The 17,602-nt window shown below is 46.1% G+C and overlaps 1 protein-coding gene across 1 annotated transcript in view; it reads right to left on the bottom strand.

Annotated features, from left to right (window-relative positions):
• RET (ret proto-oncogene) overlaps positions 1–17,602 on the bottom strand; it is a 155,968-nt gene that overhangs the window by 42,429 nt on the left and 95,937 nt on the right. Inside the window, exons 6-7 of the mRNA XM_073596843.1 lie at positions 6,123–6,322; positions 1,071–1,326 (exon numbers count right to left, since the gene is read on the bottom strand). Coding sequence (XP_073452944.1) covers positions 1,071–1,326; positions 6,123–6,322 — 456 coding nt within the window. The remainder of the gene's footprint in view (positions 1–1,070; positions 1,327–6,122; positions 6,323–17,602) is intronic.

Below are 17,602 nucleotides of genomic sequence, written 5' to 3'. Positions count from 1 at the left end.
ATCAACAGAAAAACAACAGACTTACTGGTCAGATCACCAGGTGAAATGAAAAGAAAGAAAGCCTAAAAAAAGAAAACTACTGCAATCACTAAATCTAATGCCGCGTACACACGAGCGGACTTTACGGCAGACTTTGCCCGGCGGACAGGATTTTGTCGGACAATTCGATTGTGTGTGGGCTCCAGCAGACTTTGTTTTCATAAAAGTTGGACGGTCTGTATGCTAGTTCGACGAACAAAAAGCCACGCTAGGGCAGCTATTGGCTACTGGCTATGAACTTCCTTGTTTTAGTCCGGTCGTACGTCATCACGTATGAATTCGACAGACTTTGGTGGATTGTGTGTAGGCAAGTCCGTTCATTCAGAAAGTCCATCGTAAAGTCCGTCGAAAAGTCCGCCGGGCAAAGTCTGCCGTAAAGTCCGCTCGTGTGTACGCGGCATAAGAATTTGAAATCTGCAATATAATAAATGTTTGCTTTTGGATTTTCATACCACTTTAAGCATTAAACTGCAGGTGAGGTATGTTGTGAAAGAGAGGAGTCTTTTGATCGCCTAATAAATCACCCACTATATATGATATAGTCTCTGATACAGGCTGTACATATATTGTAACCCATTGCATTGCATATTAAACTGCCAAACTATTATGGTATACATAAAATCAATTTAATGTACTGTTCACCCAGAGCAGCATATCAAAAATGACATACCAATAAACATATACAGTACCACCAAATGCACCTGCACTAAAGTGCACCTCTATGCAAAAACATTAATGATAATTACCAGAAATACCAGAAATAAGATACCTGCCCTATTTTTGTCAATGCAACACATCCCAAATAGCATGCACCCAAAGCACAAAGCATTCTCCTCTTTGTGTTGTGGTGTGATGCATTGTACAAAATAGTGCAGGTGTAAAATTTTGTATGTTGAGGACCCATCTAAAGTTAATGGCTTCCTTAATGCAATGCACTGTAACTCAAATAAAGGTGTACATGGGCCCTAATGCTGTACAATTCAAGTATTTATCCTTGTAGAAAATATATAAAAAAATTAGTTTATACTCACGTATCCCCACTAATATTACTGTAACCTGGGCTTTAATTGGGTTCTTGAGCTCCACATTGGATACGGAAACGCTGCACATGAATTCCTTTCCAACGTAATTCACCAGAGCAGCCGGGTCATTAACATACAGAGTCGCAAACAATTCTTTTGCTTCCTTTTGGATAGCAATGAGACGTGTGCCGTTTGGTGTCTGTAATGTGTAAGTCACATTGACTCCTTTCAATAGTTCACAGTTTTCAATGCACACTCTTCCTATCTGATGGAAAACAGAAGAAATACCAGTTAAAAAATGTTTTGCTCGTCTTGTAAAACATGCAGACCAAGTTACTCGCAATCCAAGGTTTTACTATATTTACCTTTCATGGTAAATGGGATTATTATAATTTTTTTTTGTTTTGGATAGAGTAAAAGTGAAGTTGATGTGTTAGAACCCCTGTCAAGTTCTTATTGGGGAGATTCCACCAGATTTGTCCTGGTGACCACTGTCACTGTGACAGAAAGTGAAGGAAATATCCAAACCTTTATGCCGCGTACACACGATCGGACATTCCGACAACAAAACGTGGATTTTTTTCCAGCGGATGTTGGCTCAAACTTGTCTTGCATACACACGGTCACACAAACGTTGTCGGAAATTCCGATCGCTAAGAACGCGGTGACGTACAACACGTACGACAAGTCGAGAAAAATGAAGTTCCATAGCCAGTGCGGCTCTTCTGCTTGATTCCAAGCATGCGTGGAATTTTGTGTGTCAGAATTGTGTACACACACTCAGAATTTTCGACAACAAGTTTTGTTGTCGGAAAATTTGCAAACCAGCCCTCAAACATTTGTTGTCGGAAATTCTGACAACGAATGTCCGATGGAGCATACACACAGTCGGATTTTCCGACAACAAGCTCAAATCGAACATTTGTTGTGGGAAATTCTGACCCTGTGTACGCAGCATTACAGTTGTCGCCAGAACAAGAGGTCACGGGAACTCTTCCAATGGTGAAACCTGTCCTGGTGACAACCCTGAAATGGTTCCCTTCTTTATGTACAGATTCCCTTTCACTTCCTATTGAGTCTGTGGAACAATTAGTGAAGAGAAAATAACTGACCAAGGTTTTAAAGCTGAAATGTATTATGCATATTTGTTGCCTTACTCAGTTCCTGCCTCCCCTTCATCAAGATGACTTTATTTTAGATCCAGTGATGTCCTCCATGATGTCAGTGAGGTCTCTGTGCTTCCCTATACAAAGCAAGCATATAGGGGCTGACGAGAGGTACCAGCCAGGTGCTGTACATAGCTTCCTAAAAATATCAAAGCACCATGGCTCAGTTCTCCTCTAAAGAGCTATCAGCCCTAACGTAAGTAGTGGGCTGGCTCCTGGGAAGAGTTATGCAAATATATAAATGCCTTGATGGGTGGATATCAGTGTGGAGGAGCAGTTGTTCCTAGACAGACGGCATTTGCATGCAGACCAGCCTACATAAAGCTCACATTATGCTTAGCCTTAGATTTGAAAGAACACAAATCCAATAAGTAAACAAAAATGGGCCAGGGTGGGTAAGGCTTGAGAGGAATGGCTAGATGATGCTGGATGTCCTCCAGCCAAGAAATGAGGAGCACTTTATGTGGTTTGCTGCAACTTCTAAAATGCACACTGTGAGAAGCTCACCTTGTGCAGTGAAATCAGTAAGCAGACTGTGTAGGAGAGCAGGCTGTACAACTGTTCAAAACTGGATGTAACACTGGAGTTCAGCTTTAATTCTTTACTGCTTCATCCAAAACAGAATAAAAGTTTAACTATAGCTAAACTTTAATGCAACAGCAGACGATCACAAGATTGTTATAATTTGCATTAACAATGAAAGCTTCCTCTGTGCACCTCTCTGATTTAGTTTCACTCTAGCTTCCAGACTAATCCTGGCAACTACTATACTCCTGTTCAATGGGGGCACCCTGACTGCCCACTGGACTGGAATAGCAACTGGCTAGTAATAATCTAGAAGTCAAGCCTTCTTACCAAGATGAACCTAAATCAGAGACAAACACATAAAATGCTTTATTGGGTAATAACAGTAATGCAAAGAAACCTGTGGTGTCTGTCCTCAGGGAGGACTTCAAATGACTGGCAGGTTCACTTTAAAGAATAAACCTTCAGAAAATACCATTTGCAGTCAAATTGAATGTAAGACAAACAGCTCAAAAAGAGGAAGACTTTTTGGATTCTGGACACGATTTCACCAATGCATTTATAAAATTGGGCAATGTTTTTATTTGGCTGACATGGTTAAATTAGATGTCCACTGGTTTCTGCAGTAAATACAAATTAGAGTTGCAAAAAACAATAAATCCATGGCTGAAAACACAAACTCTCCCAAAAAGAAATAACAGTCCATTTTTTAGTTGTAAAGTGGTGGTCAGCCAAGAAATGAAGGTCACCTGGAGGATGGCGATGTGTATTCTACATCAAGACATAAAGGAGCACTTCAGATGTTAATATTCCACCATCAATATTTAATTAAAAAAAGCCTACACTGCAATTCGCAAATATTGCAGATAAACTGAACTACAGAAGACAGTCTTTCTCAGCCTTTTTACCCCAGCAAAACCCTTGAAATAACTTTCAGGTCTCAGGGAACCCCGGCTAAAATTAATTCATTGTAGGTCAATGGGAAGAATGCCCCTTACATTGGTCAGTGCAAAGAATGTCCCGCTTACAGTGGTGGTCAGCATGCATCCTTTACTGACAGCAAAAAAAATATCTGCCAAATGGTTTTGGACCTAAAACTATGTAGGCATCATTAGATGGGAAGTCAGTCAGCCATAGATCAAGGAGCCCCTAGAAACTTCTTGAGGAACCACAGGGTTCCACAGAGCCCTGGTTGAGAATAGCTGGCCTAGATGCTGAAAAGCTCAGTTTGTCATCCTGGATACATGTAGGCTCATTACTTACAATAGCCGGGTTCTGAGTAGCCCATAGGCTGAGTCTGACAAAATGTAGAACAATGTGTCCTCTTGGTTCCAGCACTTCCATCCACAAGCCACACAATACCACAGAATCATGTAGCATGTCATTGTACTCCCACCCACAAGGAGAATGCTTCATGCTAGCTATGCTGAATAAGAAAACTTATAGTTAAACTAGCAGTGGGTTGTTAAGCCAATTCCCCTGCAAAAGTGCCAAAGCTTACCGTACATAGATTACAGTGATGGAGGCTCAATAACCTCAGTTCCACCTCTGCAGCTCCACACTTTTTGTTCCACATGCCACGTCAGAAAACACACACCTAATAAGATTCCATTTGTTGTAAGCCCAGTCTATTAGGGGTCATGCCAAACACCTGAACCCAAAAATCACCACGGCCATTGGTTATGAGGCGCACAGTCTCACAGGGGAACTTATCTAACCACTGCCAAGTCAGCTGACCCACCTTCACCAGGCTAAGACCCATTTTCCAACCAGGCCAGTCCCTATATTTGCTCCCCAGCTATGAGCTTACCATCCATTCTATAGGCATAAAGAGACTCAGTCCATATGCTCCTTTAACTCCTCTTTACTGCATAGGAACTTATATCACTACAGTCCATAGACACACATTATTCCATCCTGCATGACTGGCTAAATTCAGATTTCTTGTCCACCAACAGGATTTTCATTTCTTAGAATCTTCCAGCTATCCTGATGGGGCCTACATAATGGATACTTTACATTCTAAACCAAGACCCTAACTCTCCTGCAAGGGTTCAGATCAGACCTCCTCTCCACTTATCAAACTACTCATGACTACCCTTCTATACTGCAGTACACCAAAATTGGAGGCATCAACCCTCAGCTGCATAAGATACCTTACATAGGTGGGGACACTTCCCAACACTTACATTCTTTACCACCTTTTACTAAATTAAACATATTATAAACCTGCCATGAAGTTCCTTGTTCACACAGTTGCTGTCATAGGGTGACAACTGACACCCAGTTGTGCTCCTGTGTTGTCACCTTATCACACATGCCCATGATGGAGGCTGCAAGTGACTGTTCTGACACAGTCCACAAGGTTTAGGAGTGTGTCTATGGGAATGTTTGACCATTCTTCCAGAAGCGCATTTTTTGGATCAGGCAATGATGTTGGACGAGAAAGGCCTGGCTCGAAGTCTCCGCTTTGATTCATTCCAAAGGTGTTCTATCAGGTTGAGGTGAGGACTTTGTGCAGGCCAAGTTCCTCCACCCCAAACTCGCTCATCCATGTCTTTATGGACCTTGCTTTGTGCACTGGTCCAAATCATTTCGTAGAGGGGGGATTATTGTGTGGGGTTGTTTTTCAGGGGTTGGGCTTGGCCCCTTAGTTCCAGTGACGGGAACTCTTAAGGCGTTAGCATACTAAGACATTTTGGATAATTTTATGCTCCCAATTTTGTGGGAACAGTTTGGGGATGGCCCCTTCCTGTTCCAACATGACTGCGCACCAGTGGACAAAGCAAGGTCCATAAAGACATGGATGAGCGAGTTTGGGGTGGAAGAACTTGACTGGCCTGCACAGAGTCCTGACCTCAACACGATAGATCACCTTTGTGATGAATTTGAGCGGAGACTGCAAGACAGGCCTTCTCCTCCATCATCAGTGCCTGACCTCACAAATGTGCTTCTGGAAGAATGGTCAAACATTACCATAGACACACTCCCAAACTTTGTGGACGGCCTTCCTTGAAAAGTTGAAGCTGTTATAGCTGCAAAGGGTGGGGCAACTCAATATTGAACCCTACGGACTAAGATTGGGATGCTATTAAAATTCATGTGCGTGTAAAGGCAGGTGTCCCAATACTTTTGACACAGATAGTGTGTATTACTGGACTCTCTAGTTGTTTTGTTTACAGTTAACAATTAAAGTGGAGCATCAGTTGCATGATCCAGATTATATGATCATATTTATTGTATTCCTGGATAAAATTCACTGTTACACCATAGCTATAGTGGATTTTCAACAAAACAGTTGCCTACAATTTTGAACACCTTGTAGACCATTCACTATGCATGCATATACAATATTATGTTTAAGATTTACCTGGGCGAAGCGGTTAGCATTTCGGTTCAGAGTAAACTGGTAAGTGGTATCAGTAAACTGAATTTCTACCGGCAGGATAGTGACATTAAAATACAACAGTACGACTCCTCCAGGATTATGGTATTCTGTATCATTCACCAAAACAATGACTTGTATGGACATATTTTTGGTTATGGGTACTCCTTCCTTCAGCAGCAGCTCTGTTATAGACAAATACAAGGCATATTATACAATGCTTTAGCGGATTTGACAGTTCTAAAAAAGATCACATACATGCCTTTTCTGTTACGCTACCTAAAGTGACTCTGTCACTATTTAATAAAACCAAAGACATGCTTAGAAAGTAAATAGGGTTAATATTTACCAAATCAATCAAACTGATTTTATCAAATCCAGTGACAAGGGAGTAGGGGGTCATGGACCAAACTACATAGAGTATGGCTTGGGATCAAGCTTGCATGAGTGCACCCCTAGCAAGTGGCTTACTGGGTGGGTATTCGGCAGGGGGGAGGAGACAAGAGCGCTGGCGGGGGACCCCAACAGAAGAGGATCGGGGCTGCTCTGTGCAAAACCATTGCACAGAGTAGGTAGGTATAACATGTTTGTTTTGGGTGGACCAAGCTTTTAACATCTTACAATATCTCCATTTTGATTGTCATAATTTTGGACAAAAATTTTGATGTCTTCCCTTAGGCCTCCTTCACACAGATGGCCAGAGGGCACACTGTCAGGACCATGCACCGAATAGGGTGACTACATTTCCAGACAGCCATTCAGGGACACCCCCCAGCATGCATCGGTCGGTGACGTCACAAGGGGGGCGGTGCCAGCATGTGACATTACTGGCCCTGTCCCTTACCAATTTAAGAAATGTCACTTGGCTTACAATGCAGTTTATATGCAACTTTAGTGCCTTAGAAAAAAACATTTGTTTAATGTATATTAGCCTAATATTGTAGTTGCAGGCAGCAACTTATGCCGCGTACACACGAGCGGACTTTTCGACCGGACTGGTCCAACAGACCGAGTCCAGCAGACAATTCGACCGTGTGTGAGCTTCATCGGACCTTCAGCTGACTTTTTTGGTCGAAAATCTGACGGACTTTAGATTTGGAACATGCTTCAAATCTTTCCGACGGACTCGAGTCCGGTCGAAAAATCCGCTCGTCTGTATGCTAGTCCGACGGACAAAAAACGATGCTAGGGCAGCTATTGGCTACTGGCTAGTTCGGTCGTACGTCATCACGTACGAATCCGTTGGACTCTGTTGTGATTGTGTGTAGGCAAGTCCGGTCGTTAGAAAGTCCGTCAAAAGTCCATCGTAACTCCGTCGAAAATCCGTTGGACTTATGTTGCTGAAAAGTCTGAGCTTGTACACGGCATTAGATTCAAAGAGTATAATTGTTCTTTCAATGCTAGGCTTACATACAATAAACAAATGCTCTTTATATCTAATGCCGCGTACACACGAGTGGACTTTCTGGCATACTTGGTCCGGCGGACCAGAGTCTGCCGGACAATCTGCCCGTGTGTAGGCTCCGGCGGACCTAGATTTGAAACATGTTTTAAATCTTTCCGTCGGACTCAGTTTCTGGCAGAAAGTCTGCTCGTCTGTGTGCTGGTCCGACGGAAAGCCCGCTCGTGTGTATGCTGGTCCAACGGACCAGATACGACGCGAGGGCAGGGTATTGAATTTCGCGCTCGCTGCAATAGGAAAAACTAATTTTCCTATTGCGGCGAGCGCGGGGCATACCAGGCCCTTGGGGTCCCCCCCAAAATCCATACCAGACCCCGATCCGAGCACACAGCCCGGCCGGTCAGGAAAGGGGGTGGGGACGAGCGAGTGCCCCCCCTTCTGAACCGTACCAGGCCGCATGCCCTCAACATGGGGGGGGTGCTTTGGGGGAGGGGGGGCGCCCTGCGGCCCCCCCACCCCAAAGCACCTTGTCCCCATGTTGATGAGGACAAGGGCCTCTTCCCGACAACCCTGGCCGTTGGTTGTCGGGGTCTGCGGGCGGGGGGCTTATCGGAATCCGGTAGCCCCCTATAAGAGGGCCCCCAGATCCCGGCCCCCCCACCCTATGTGAATGAGTATGGGGTACATGGTACCCCTACCCATTCACCTGGGGAAAAAGTGTCAATAATAAAACACACTACACAGGTTTTTAAAATAATTTATTTAACAGCTCCGGGGGGGGGGTCTTCCTCCGGCTTCAGGGGTCTTCTTCCAGCTTCGGGGGTCTTCTTCCGGCTTCGGGGGTCCCTCTGGTTCATCTTCTCCCGGCGTCCGGTTGGTTCTTCTCTGCTCTCTCCAGCCTCTTCTCCCGGTGTTCCAGGTCTTCAGGTAGCTCTCTTGGCAGCGGAGGTCCGGACTTCTGGACTTCTTGTCTTCTCTTCTCTTCTCCAGATGTTGATACGATGCTCTCTCCGGCTGGACTGCTCTCTGAGGGCTCTGTTGTGACTTATATAGGCGGAGACCCCGCCCCCTTATGATGTCACAGTCCCTGGGCATGCTGGGACTGTGACGTTTTAGGGGGCGTGGTCAACATCACCCGGTGACCACGCCCCATAAAACGTCACAGTCCCAGCATGCCCAGGGACTGTGACATCATTAGGGGGCGGGGTCTCCGCCTATATAAGTCACAACGGAGCCCTCAGAGAGCAGTCCAGCTGGAGAGAGCGTTGTGTCAACATCTGGAGAAGAGAAGAGAAGACAAGAAGCCCAGAAGTCCAGAAGTCCGGACCTCCGCTGGCAAGAGAGCGGCCTGAAGACAGCGGAGGAACCGGCCGAAGAACTGGAACACCGGGAAAAGAGGACAGAGAGAGCGGAGAAGAACCAACCGGACGCCGGGAGGAGGAACCGGAAGGACCCCCGAAGCCGGAGGAAGACCCCCGAAGCCGGAGGAAGACCCCCCCACGGAGCTGTTTAATAAATTATTTTAAAAACCTGTGTAGTGTGTTTTATTATTGACACTTTTTCCCTAGGTGAATGGGTAGGGGTACCATGTACCCCATACTCATTCACATAGGGTGGGGGGCCGGGATTTGGGGGCCCTCTTATTATAGGGGGCTCCCAGATTCCGATAAGCCCCCCGCCCGCAGACCCCGACAACCAACGGCCAGGGTTGTCGGGAAGAGGCCCTTGTCCTCATCAACATGGGGACAAGGTGCTTTGGGGAGGGGGGCCCCGCAGGGCGCCCCCTCCCCCAAAGCACCCACCCCCCCATGTTGAGGGCATGCGGCCTGGTACGGTTCAGGAGGGGGGGGCGCTTGCTCGTCCCCACCCCCTTTCCTGACCGGCCGGGCTGCGTGCTCAGATCGGGGTCTGGTATGGATTTCAGGGGGGACTCCACGCCGTTTTTTCGGCATAGGGGGGTTTCCCTTTATAATCCATACCAGACCTAAGGGCCTGGTATGCCCCGCGACGGGGCTCGCAAGGTGTCAATCTTGCCGATAAAAGCGGCAAGATTGACTTCCTTTTCTAGTCCCGTCGCACATGAGTCACGTTCAAAATGAACGGACTTGTCCATGTGTGGGCAAGTCCGTTCATTCTGAAAGCCCGCCGTAACTCCGGCGAAAGTCCGTCGGAAAGACGGGCGGACGCCGGTCGTGTGTGGGCAAGTCCGTCCATTTTAAAGTCCGGCGCACCTGGCAGACAAAGTCCGTCAGAAAGTGTGCCGGACCAAGTATGCCGGAAAGTCCGCTCGTGTGTACGCGGCATTAGGCACTAAAGTTGCATTTAAAAAACCCATACTTTAGACTACAAAAGTATTACAAATGACCTGAGGAATCTGGGGTAATAATTTAAAACAATGAAGCCTCAAGATAAATCTAAAATGAGCTTCCCCTACTTGATATGTACAAATCCATGCACAATGCAGTGAATGCACATGTAGAAAACTAAATTCAGCCATAGGGAACTACTAGTACTTAAATAGGAACTGTAGTCTGCTCACATAATTTGTAATAAAAACATCTTTGCCATTCTGAAGCTTCCCTCCAACCACTTTGCATATTATTTTATATATACTGTGATTCTGTACTTGCCAAATATGCTGCAGAAATCTCCCTCCACTAAGTCTGGCTGCAACCATTTTAACTGTGGGCAGCTGAAGCTGCTAAATCCAGAGACAACAGAGAAAGGGATGTCACCGCTCCAGGCAGGTCAGATTGGAATGAACCTCTCCTCTAGTTTGGAAGCCACAGGTGCTAGCAATGCATATAGCAATGAGGTTTTGAGAAAAATTCTGGACAGCCACACTCCAAAAATTAGCCTTTATTCTTTAAAAGGAATAAAAAAATACATGCCACAGCAGAACGGACAGAAGAGCTGACGCGTTTCACACTATCAAACAGTGCTTAATCATAGCTAACAATCACAGAAATGAATATCATATATATACTTTTGTCTTTCAACCATGTGATCAAATGAGTGAATAATTGAGTCCAATCAACAAACAAGCAAGTGCTGTGAACACAATCAAGGAGATGAATAACCTCTGTGATTGAATGAGGTGCTCAATAAATTTGCTTTAACTAGATAAGAAAATATAAGTGAGAAACTATATATATATATATATATATATATATATATATATATAAACATATATGTGCATATGTGAACATTTAACCCTGAATAAAGAGTAGTTGTGAATAAAAATATGTGTTTTTATATATACCGTATTTATCGGCGTATAACACGCACCGGCGTATAACACGCACCCCAAGTTTAGGAGGGAATTTTAAGGAAAAAAACTTTAAATGCCCATCAATGCAGCCTTATCAGTACCCATCTGCAGCCTTGCACAGCGTCCATCTGCATGCTTGTCCAGTGTAATTTGCAGCCTTGTCAGTGTCATTTGTAGCCTTGTCAGTGTCATTTGCAGCCTTGCAGCCTTGCCAGTGTCATTTGCAGCCTTGCCAGTGTCATTTGCAGCCTTGCAGCCTTATCATTGTCCATCTGCAGCCTTGTCAGTGTCCATCTGCAGCCTTGTCAGTGACATTTGCAGCCTTGCCCAGGCTGCAGTTAAACTGCAGTGACACGTTAGTGTCACTGCAGTATTGAAAATGGCGCCGAGATACACAGAGCTGGTCCTTGGCTCCTCTCGGCTCTTCTCGGCTCCTCTCGTAGTCCCACCCAGTCCCGCCCTATGATGGACATAACATAGGTCCAATGGCGGGACTGGGCATGACTGTGAGCGGAGCCCATATACATACATAGCTGAGTGTACTCAGCTAGGTTCGGCTAGCTCCACTCACAGTCACGCCCAGTCCCTGTGTTATGTCCATCATAGGGTGGGACTGGGCTTGACTGTGAGTGGAACTAGCCGAGCCTAGCCGAGAACACTCGGCTATGTATGTATATTGGCGGCCGGCGCTCGCTCCGCTCACAATCAGAGGGGGGGGGGGGGGAGATCGGCGGGGATTGGCGTATAACATGCACCCACTATTCTCCCCTGATTTTAAGGGGAAAAAAGTGCATGTTATACGCCGATAAATACGGTATATATAATGAGTGGTGTCACTTAATTAATACCCAATAAAAGTGAATCTGTGCTAAGAAGGGAAAGAAAAAAAAAAAAACGGAAAATTGTATCTTACTTCCCATAATTTTCCTTTCCTGGTGGCAATGGCAGCATACATGTGATAGAGCTCCGCCTCTACTCTGCCTTCAGGACTAGTGAATAGCATAAATTAAAGGGCATAGTCCCTCCCCCAACATTCTTTGTAATATAGAATACCGAGGGTGGGAGCGTATGCTGCCATGGATTGGCACCAGGAAAGGAAAATTACGATAAGTATGATACAATTTTCCGTTTTCCTGGTGCCTCCACGGCAGCATACATGCGATAAATAACTAGCTCACATGGGTGGGTTTAATGCTTTAACGGAAAAAATGTAATCAGATACAGACATAGCAGCACGAAGTGCTCTTCTCCCGAACTCTACAGTCGTAAGAGCTCCGGGATCAACACGATAATGTTTAAGGAACGTGTGTCGAGAAGACCAAGTGGCGGCCCTGCATACTGTTTCCAAAGAAACATTTGCCCTTGACTGCCCAAGCAGCTGATACCGCTCTTGTTGAATGAGCATTCACCTGAGCCGGAGGTTCCAAGTTCTTCACCCTGTATGCTTTCTGAATTAGCTTGACAACCCAGGATGCCAAGGTTCTGGTAGAAGCTTCCTTTCTTCTATTCTTGCCCCATGGGATTATGAATAATCTTTTAGAGATCCTGAAACTTGCCAGCTTCCAAGTAGGCCCTGAGGACTTTGGATATGTCTAACTCATGACAGGAGTTTGATTCTGAGTCCATGAAAACTGGTAATGCCCATGGTTCTGACAGGTTTGCCGTTGAGGTGACCTTAGGCGTAAACCCTCGGAGAGGGCGAAGTTCTACCCTATCTGGGAAAAAGGATATATGTTCATCCCCCCACGCCCAGGGCGTGGGGTTCCGAAATCCTCCTGCCAGATGTAATCGCCAAGAGAAAAGTTGTTTTTAAAGTTAAGTTCCAAATTGAGACCTCTTCAACCAGCACAAACGGATGAGTGGATAGGACTTCCAATATTAGAGGAAGATCCCACTTTGGAAAGAAACGTCTGGATGGAGGACGCATCTTCAATACTCCCCTGAGGAATGTGACTACCTGGTATTAGTTGCTGCAGAAATTGCGGAAACTTGTTCCTTAAGGGAACTCTGGCTGAGCCCCAAATTGAGACCAGTTTGCAGAAAACTGGAAGGAGAGATAGGATCAAACCCTTTTCCTGTGGCGTAGGATAAGATCTTGTCTCAAATCCTCGCATAGATTGCGTTGGTTGTAGGTTTTCTGGCTTTTAACAGGGTGGATATGACATCTTGGGAACAACCTAATGCCCCATACACACGGTCGGACTTTGTTCGGACATTCCGACAACAAAATCCTAGGATTTTTTCCGACGGATGTTGGCTCAGACTTGTCTTGTATACACACGGTCACACAAATCCGATCATTCTGAACGCGGTGACCTAAAACACGTACGTCGGGACTATAAACAGGGCAGTGGCCAATAGCTTTCATCTCTTTATTTATTCTGAGCATGCGTGGTACTTTGTCCGTCGGATTTGTGTACACACGATCGGAATTTCCGACAACGGATTTTGTTGTCGGAAAATTTTATAGCCTGCTCTCAAACTTTGTGTGTCGGAAAATCCGATGGAAAAAGTGTGATGGAGCCTACACACAATCGGAATTTCCGACAACAGGGTCCTATCACACATTTTCCGTCGGAAAATCCGACCGTGTGTACGGGGCATAACGATTCAAACCTCCTCCTTTCAACATCCATACATGAAGATTCAGCTTCTGTGGGTTTGGATGGGCCATCCTGCCCTGGGTCAACAACTGCAGGAAGGGGAGAATTCTGATCGGAGGATCCACACTGAGGTGCATGGCTATTGGAAACCAAGGTCTCTTCGGCCAATAGGGTAGCACTGCTAGCACTTGGACTGGTTCCCTCAGGAGTCTGAGGAGGAACTGCGATATGAGTGGGCGAGGAGAAAAGGCTGTCTTGAAGGTCCAAGGACAAGATAGCGCATCTCCTCCCTCCGCTTGTGGATGTGGGAGGCGAGAGAAGAATCACCTGAGTTTGGAATTCTCCTGCGTAGCAAAGAGATCCACCTGTGGGGTCTGCCACAGATTGGAGATTTGGTTGAACACATGGGGATGGAGAGACCACTCGTTGTTGTCCCCAAACCTCCTCGATAAGACATCTGCCTTCGTGTTCATCGTGCCTGGGAGATATATTGCCCTGAGCTCTACCAGGTCCCTCTCTGCCCAGAGCATTACAGGTTCCACTTCCCTCAGAAGTGTCTTGCTGTGGGTGCCCCCTTGGTTCTGAAGGTACAAGACTGCAGCCTTGTTGTCCAAACGCAGAAGTACTCTCTGGCCCCTGACCTGAGATGCAAAAGAAGTTAAGGCTAGAAATGCTGCCCTCATTTCTAGGATATTGGACACTATCTCTCTGGTGGGAAAGGACCATCTTCCCTGAATCCGTAATTCTCTGCAATGGGCACCCCACCCCTGGCCACAAGCATCTGAAGAAATTGGTGGTCCATGAGTGGGAACCCAAATGATGGGACCGGGAGAGATTCTCTGGATTCGTCCACCAGTGCAGACTCCTGCTCATTAGCGTTGTTAAACGGATTGTCTGGGAAAGATGTTGCCGTCTCCATTGTGTTAAAAATCCCATCTGGAAGTGTCTCAGGTGCCAGTGAGACCATGGAACTAGAGGTATGCACGAGGACATGGTGCCAATAAGGCTCAGATACTGTGAGGCTGATAAATGGGACCTCTATATGGTCTTGGACATCTTCTGAATGATGCTCTCCATCTTTGTTTGGGGTAAAGAGACTCTGCCTAGGTGCGTATCAAACATTGCTCCTAGGTAGATCATCTGTTGTATTGGAACTAATTGGCTCTTTCGATGATTCACCAACCACGCCAACCCCGACAACGACTGAAGAAGAATCTCTCTGTGGGCTATAAGCTGGCTCGGGTTGTTTGACAACAAGAGGATATCGTCCAGATAGTGATAAATCCTTATCCCCTCTCTCTCAGAGGGGCCAAGACAGATATCAACACTTTTGTGAACACCCGGGGGGGGGGTGCACAGCCCGAAGGGCAGAGCCTGAAATTGCAGGTGGACATGACCCACTGCGAACCTTAAATATTTTTGGAAGGATGGTAGAATAGGGACATGGAGGTAAGCATCCTGCAGGTCTATCGATATTGACCAATCTCCTAGTTGTATGGTTTGGATAATCGTTTGGAGCGACTCCATCTTGAAGCTTTCGAGATGGTTGTATCGATTTATCTTTTTCAGATTTATTACAGGTCTCCAGTCGCCTGTTTTTTTCTGCACCAGGAAAAGGGTGGAATAAAAACCTGTAAATCGCTCCGATGGGGGAACAGGTACTGCTGCCCCTTGACGCTGCAGAGACTCCATAAATTGGTTTAGGGCCAGTGCTTTCTGTGGAGAGGTCGGTAACTGTGTTTCTTTGAAAGATGTGTGAGGAGGCTGCTGAGAGAAAGTCCAGAAGTGACCGTAACGGATCGTTGATAGGATCCATGGGTCCTGACACTGGGAGGCCCAGATGGGGAAGAAATGTGTTAACCGGGCTCCCACTGGGGGCGTCTCCGCCCCTTTGGTGTCAAAAAGACTTTGTCCCCTCCTGGGGAGCGGAGAGGGACTTGTTCTTTCTGGCTCCCAAAAAAGAAGTCTGGGTGCCTCTTTACGATTTCTTGTTGTCCTTAAAGGGGCGGGACTGCCTGAAGTCTCTAGAATTTGATTGCCGGAATTGCGATAAATAGGCCTTTGTTCTCCGGACCTTCCTGTCCTGAGGAAGTAAGCCAGATTGCTCTGAGATTGCTTTGTCGAGTTTCTCGCCAAACAAAGATTTTCCATCAAAGGGGATAAGGCCCGTTTTGACATAACCAAGTGCAGCATTGAATTGGCCGAACAACGGATTGTGTCAATCGCAGCTTCTCTTATGAAATCCGCCGCCAACTTAAGCTCCTCCAGAGCTTTGATTATGTCATCTTTGGGAACATCTTGTTTCAGGGCTGTCTCAACATTTTCCGTCCAGGACCTGATGGCATTGGAAACAGATGTCAGCGCAATGGCTGGTTTACAAGCCGCCCCTGCCTCTAGATAGCTCCTTTTGAGGTCTAGATCAATACATCTATCTAGGGGCTCCTTGAATGACGTTGAATCCTCCATTGGCAACGTTACATTCTTTGCCAGACGCCTTACCACAGGCATTGAACTTAAGGACCGAGTATCCGAATCTGCCAGTGGAAAAAGTTTGGATAAACAGGCTAGAGAAAACTTTTTATCAGTTTTGTTCCACTCATCCTCTATGATCTCCTACTACTTATATACTTGTGCAGCTTGTAAAACCGGGTGAGCGTGGATCATGAAAGTGGGGTTTAGAAAGAGAGTCTTTCATGGTTTGTTTAAGTAAGTCAACCACCTGTTGGCCTTCTAATTCCCGGTTGGCTGCGTAGTCCCTGAGTCTCTGCAGACGAGCTTATCAGGGAGTGGAACCGCGCCACATGCCCAGCACTTTTTCCTTGACGCCCGCGGTGGGGGTGAAGGCGAATGATGATGTCTTTGAGATCTTGATCTCCTAGAAGACCTATGGTGCGAAGAACGTGACCTCCGCTCAGGACTATCATCATTGTCATGGCGCCTTGAGGATTTTTAGGACCTCTTTGATGGAACAGGGCTATAACAAACAAAGTTTGTTCGTCAGTGGCGCACTCTTTTTTTTTTTTTAAATACTCACGTATAGATGGTCCAATACCTATTGGATACAAGAGGATCTTGGCTTTGCGACGAATGGCTCATGGTGAATTACGGGCAGGAGGATCAGCTGTAGGAAGGCGAAGTAAGAAAACAAAAAGAAATATATAGTCTATTTGCAAAACAATTTTAAACGAAGTCACCGCAATAGGAGCGAGATAAAAGTATAACACATACCTGTAATGCTGATGTAATTTGGACTGCAGGGCACACACTTGATATGCAGAGCAGCCCTGAGTCCAATTTGGAGCTAGAATTAAAAGCTAAAAGGGGAGGAGAAATTTAATCAAATGGACCTACCCTATTACTGGCAAAAAATACACTTTCTAAGCAGTTTTCCCTACACCAAGATGGCTGCCGAAGCCTCACCGTCTAATGCATGTGCGCCCGCGCATGCGCAGTAACGATTGGAGGAGGCAATTGCAAATACAGTTGTATTTCTAGCGGCCGCGCAGGCGCACTGAGCCGCCGCATACAATGCTACATAGGGAGGAAGTCACCACCTCCTCTCTGCCGCTCAGCTCTGCTAATCCCTCTGTCTCTCCCCGCCAGCACGGCGGATCGGGGAGAGGGAAAGAAACGGAACCAAGGCCACGATAAGAGAGTAAGAACCCTGAAGGGTAGAACATAAAGCTAGAGAAAATATCGGAAATAGCAAGAAAACGCCTGTTCCGCACATGCGCAGATCGGGAATAAATGTCTTAAAGGGGACAATTTTTTTTTTTGTTAACCTGTATACTTTAACCACCAGGGCTCAAAAACACTGCAGTCATGGAAGCAAAGAAAAACCTAACCTGATCTGATCAAGAAGGAAGAGAAGCTGATCCTCCCGCCGTCATCACCAGCATTCGTTTTCTCTGGAAAATTCAGCAGACTGTGTTCCTGTGAGGAAACTCTGCAAGACCCCAAAAGATCCACAGAAGGGGTTCCCAGTCTTATCAGCGCTGATAGCGGCCCAAGAACAGGGACTGCGCACGGGAGAGGCTGAACCCAGTGGATGCTGCTGACTGCAGAGGTATGGACGTACTGCTACTCTTCACCAGTCAAGAGGTATGAGGAAAAAAAGGAGAATGTTGGAGGAGGGGCTGTGCCCTTTAATTTATGCTGTTCACTAGTCCTGAAGGCAGAATAGAGGCAG

The sequence above is a fragment of the Aquarana catesbeiana genome, linkage group LG08 (assembly GCF_042186555.1).
Source record: "Aquarana catesbeiana isolate 2022-GZ linkage group LG08, ASM4218655v1, whole genome shotgun sequence".
NCBI classification, from domain to species: Eukaryota; Metazoa; Chordata; class Amphibia; order Anura; family Ranidae; genus Aquarana; species Aquarana catesbeiana.
The sequence above is the reverse complement of the archived record's forward strand: the minus strand, read 5'-3'. Positions and strand labels throughout refer to the sequence as shown.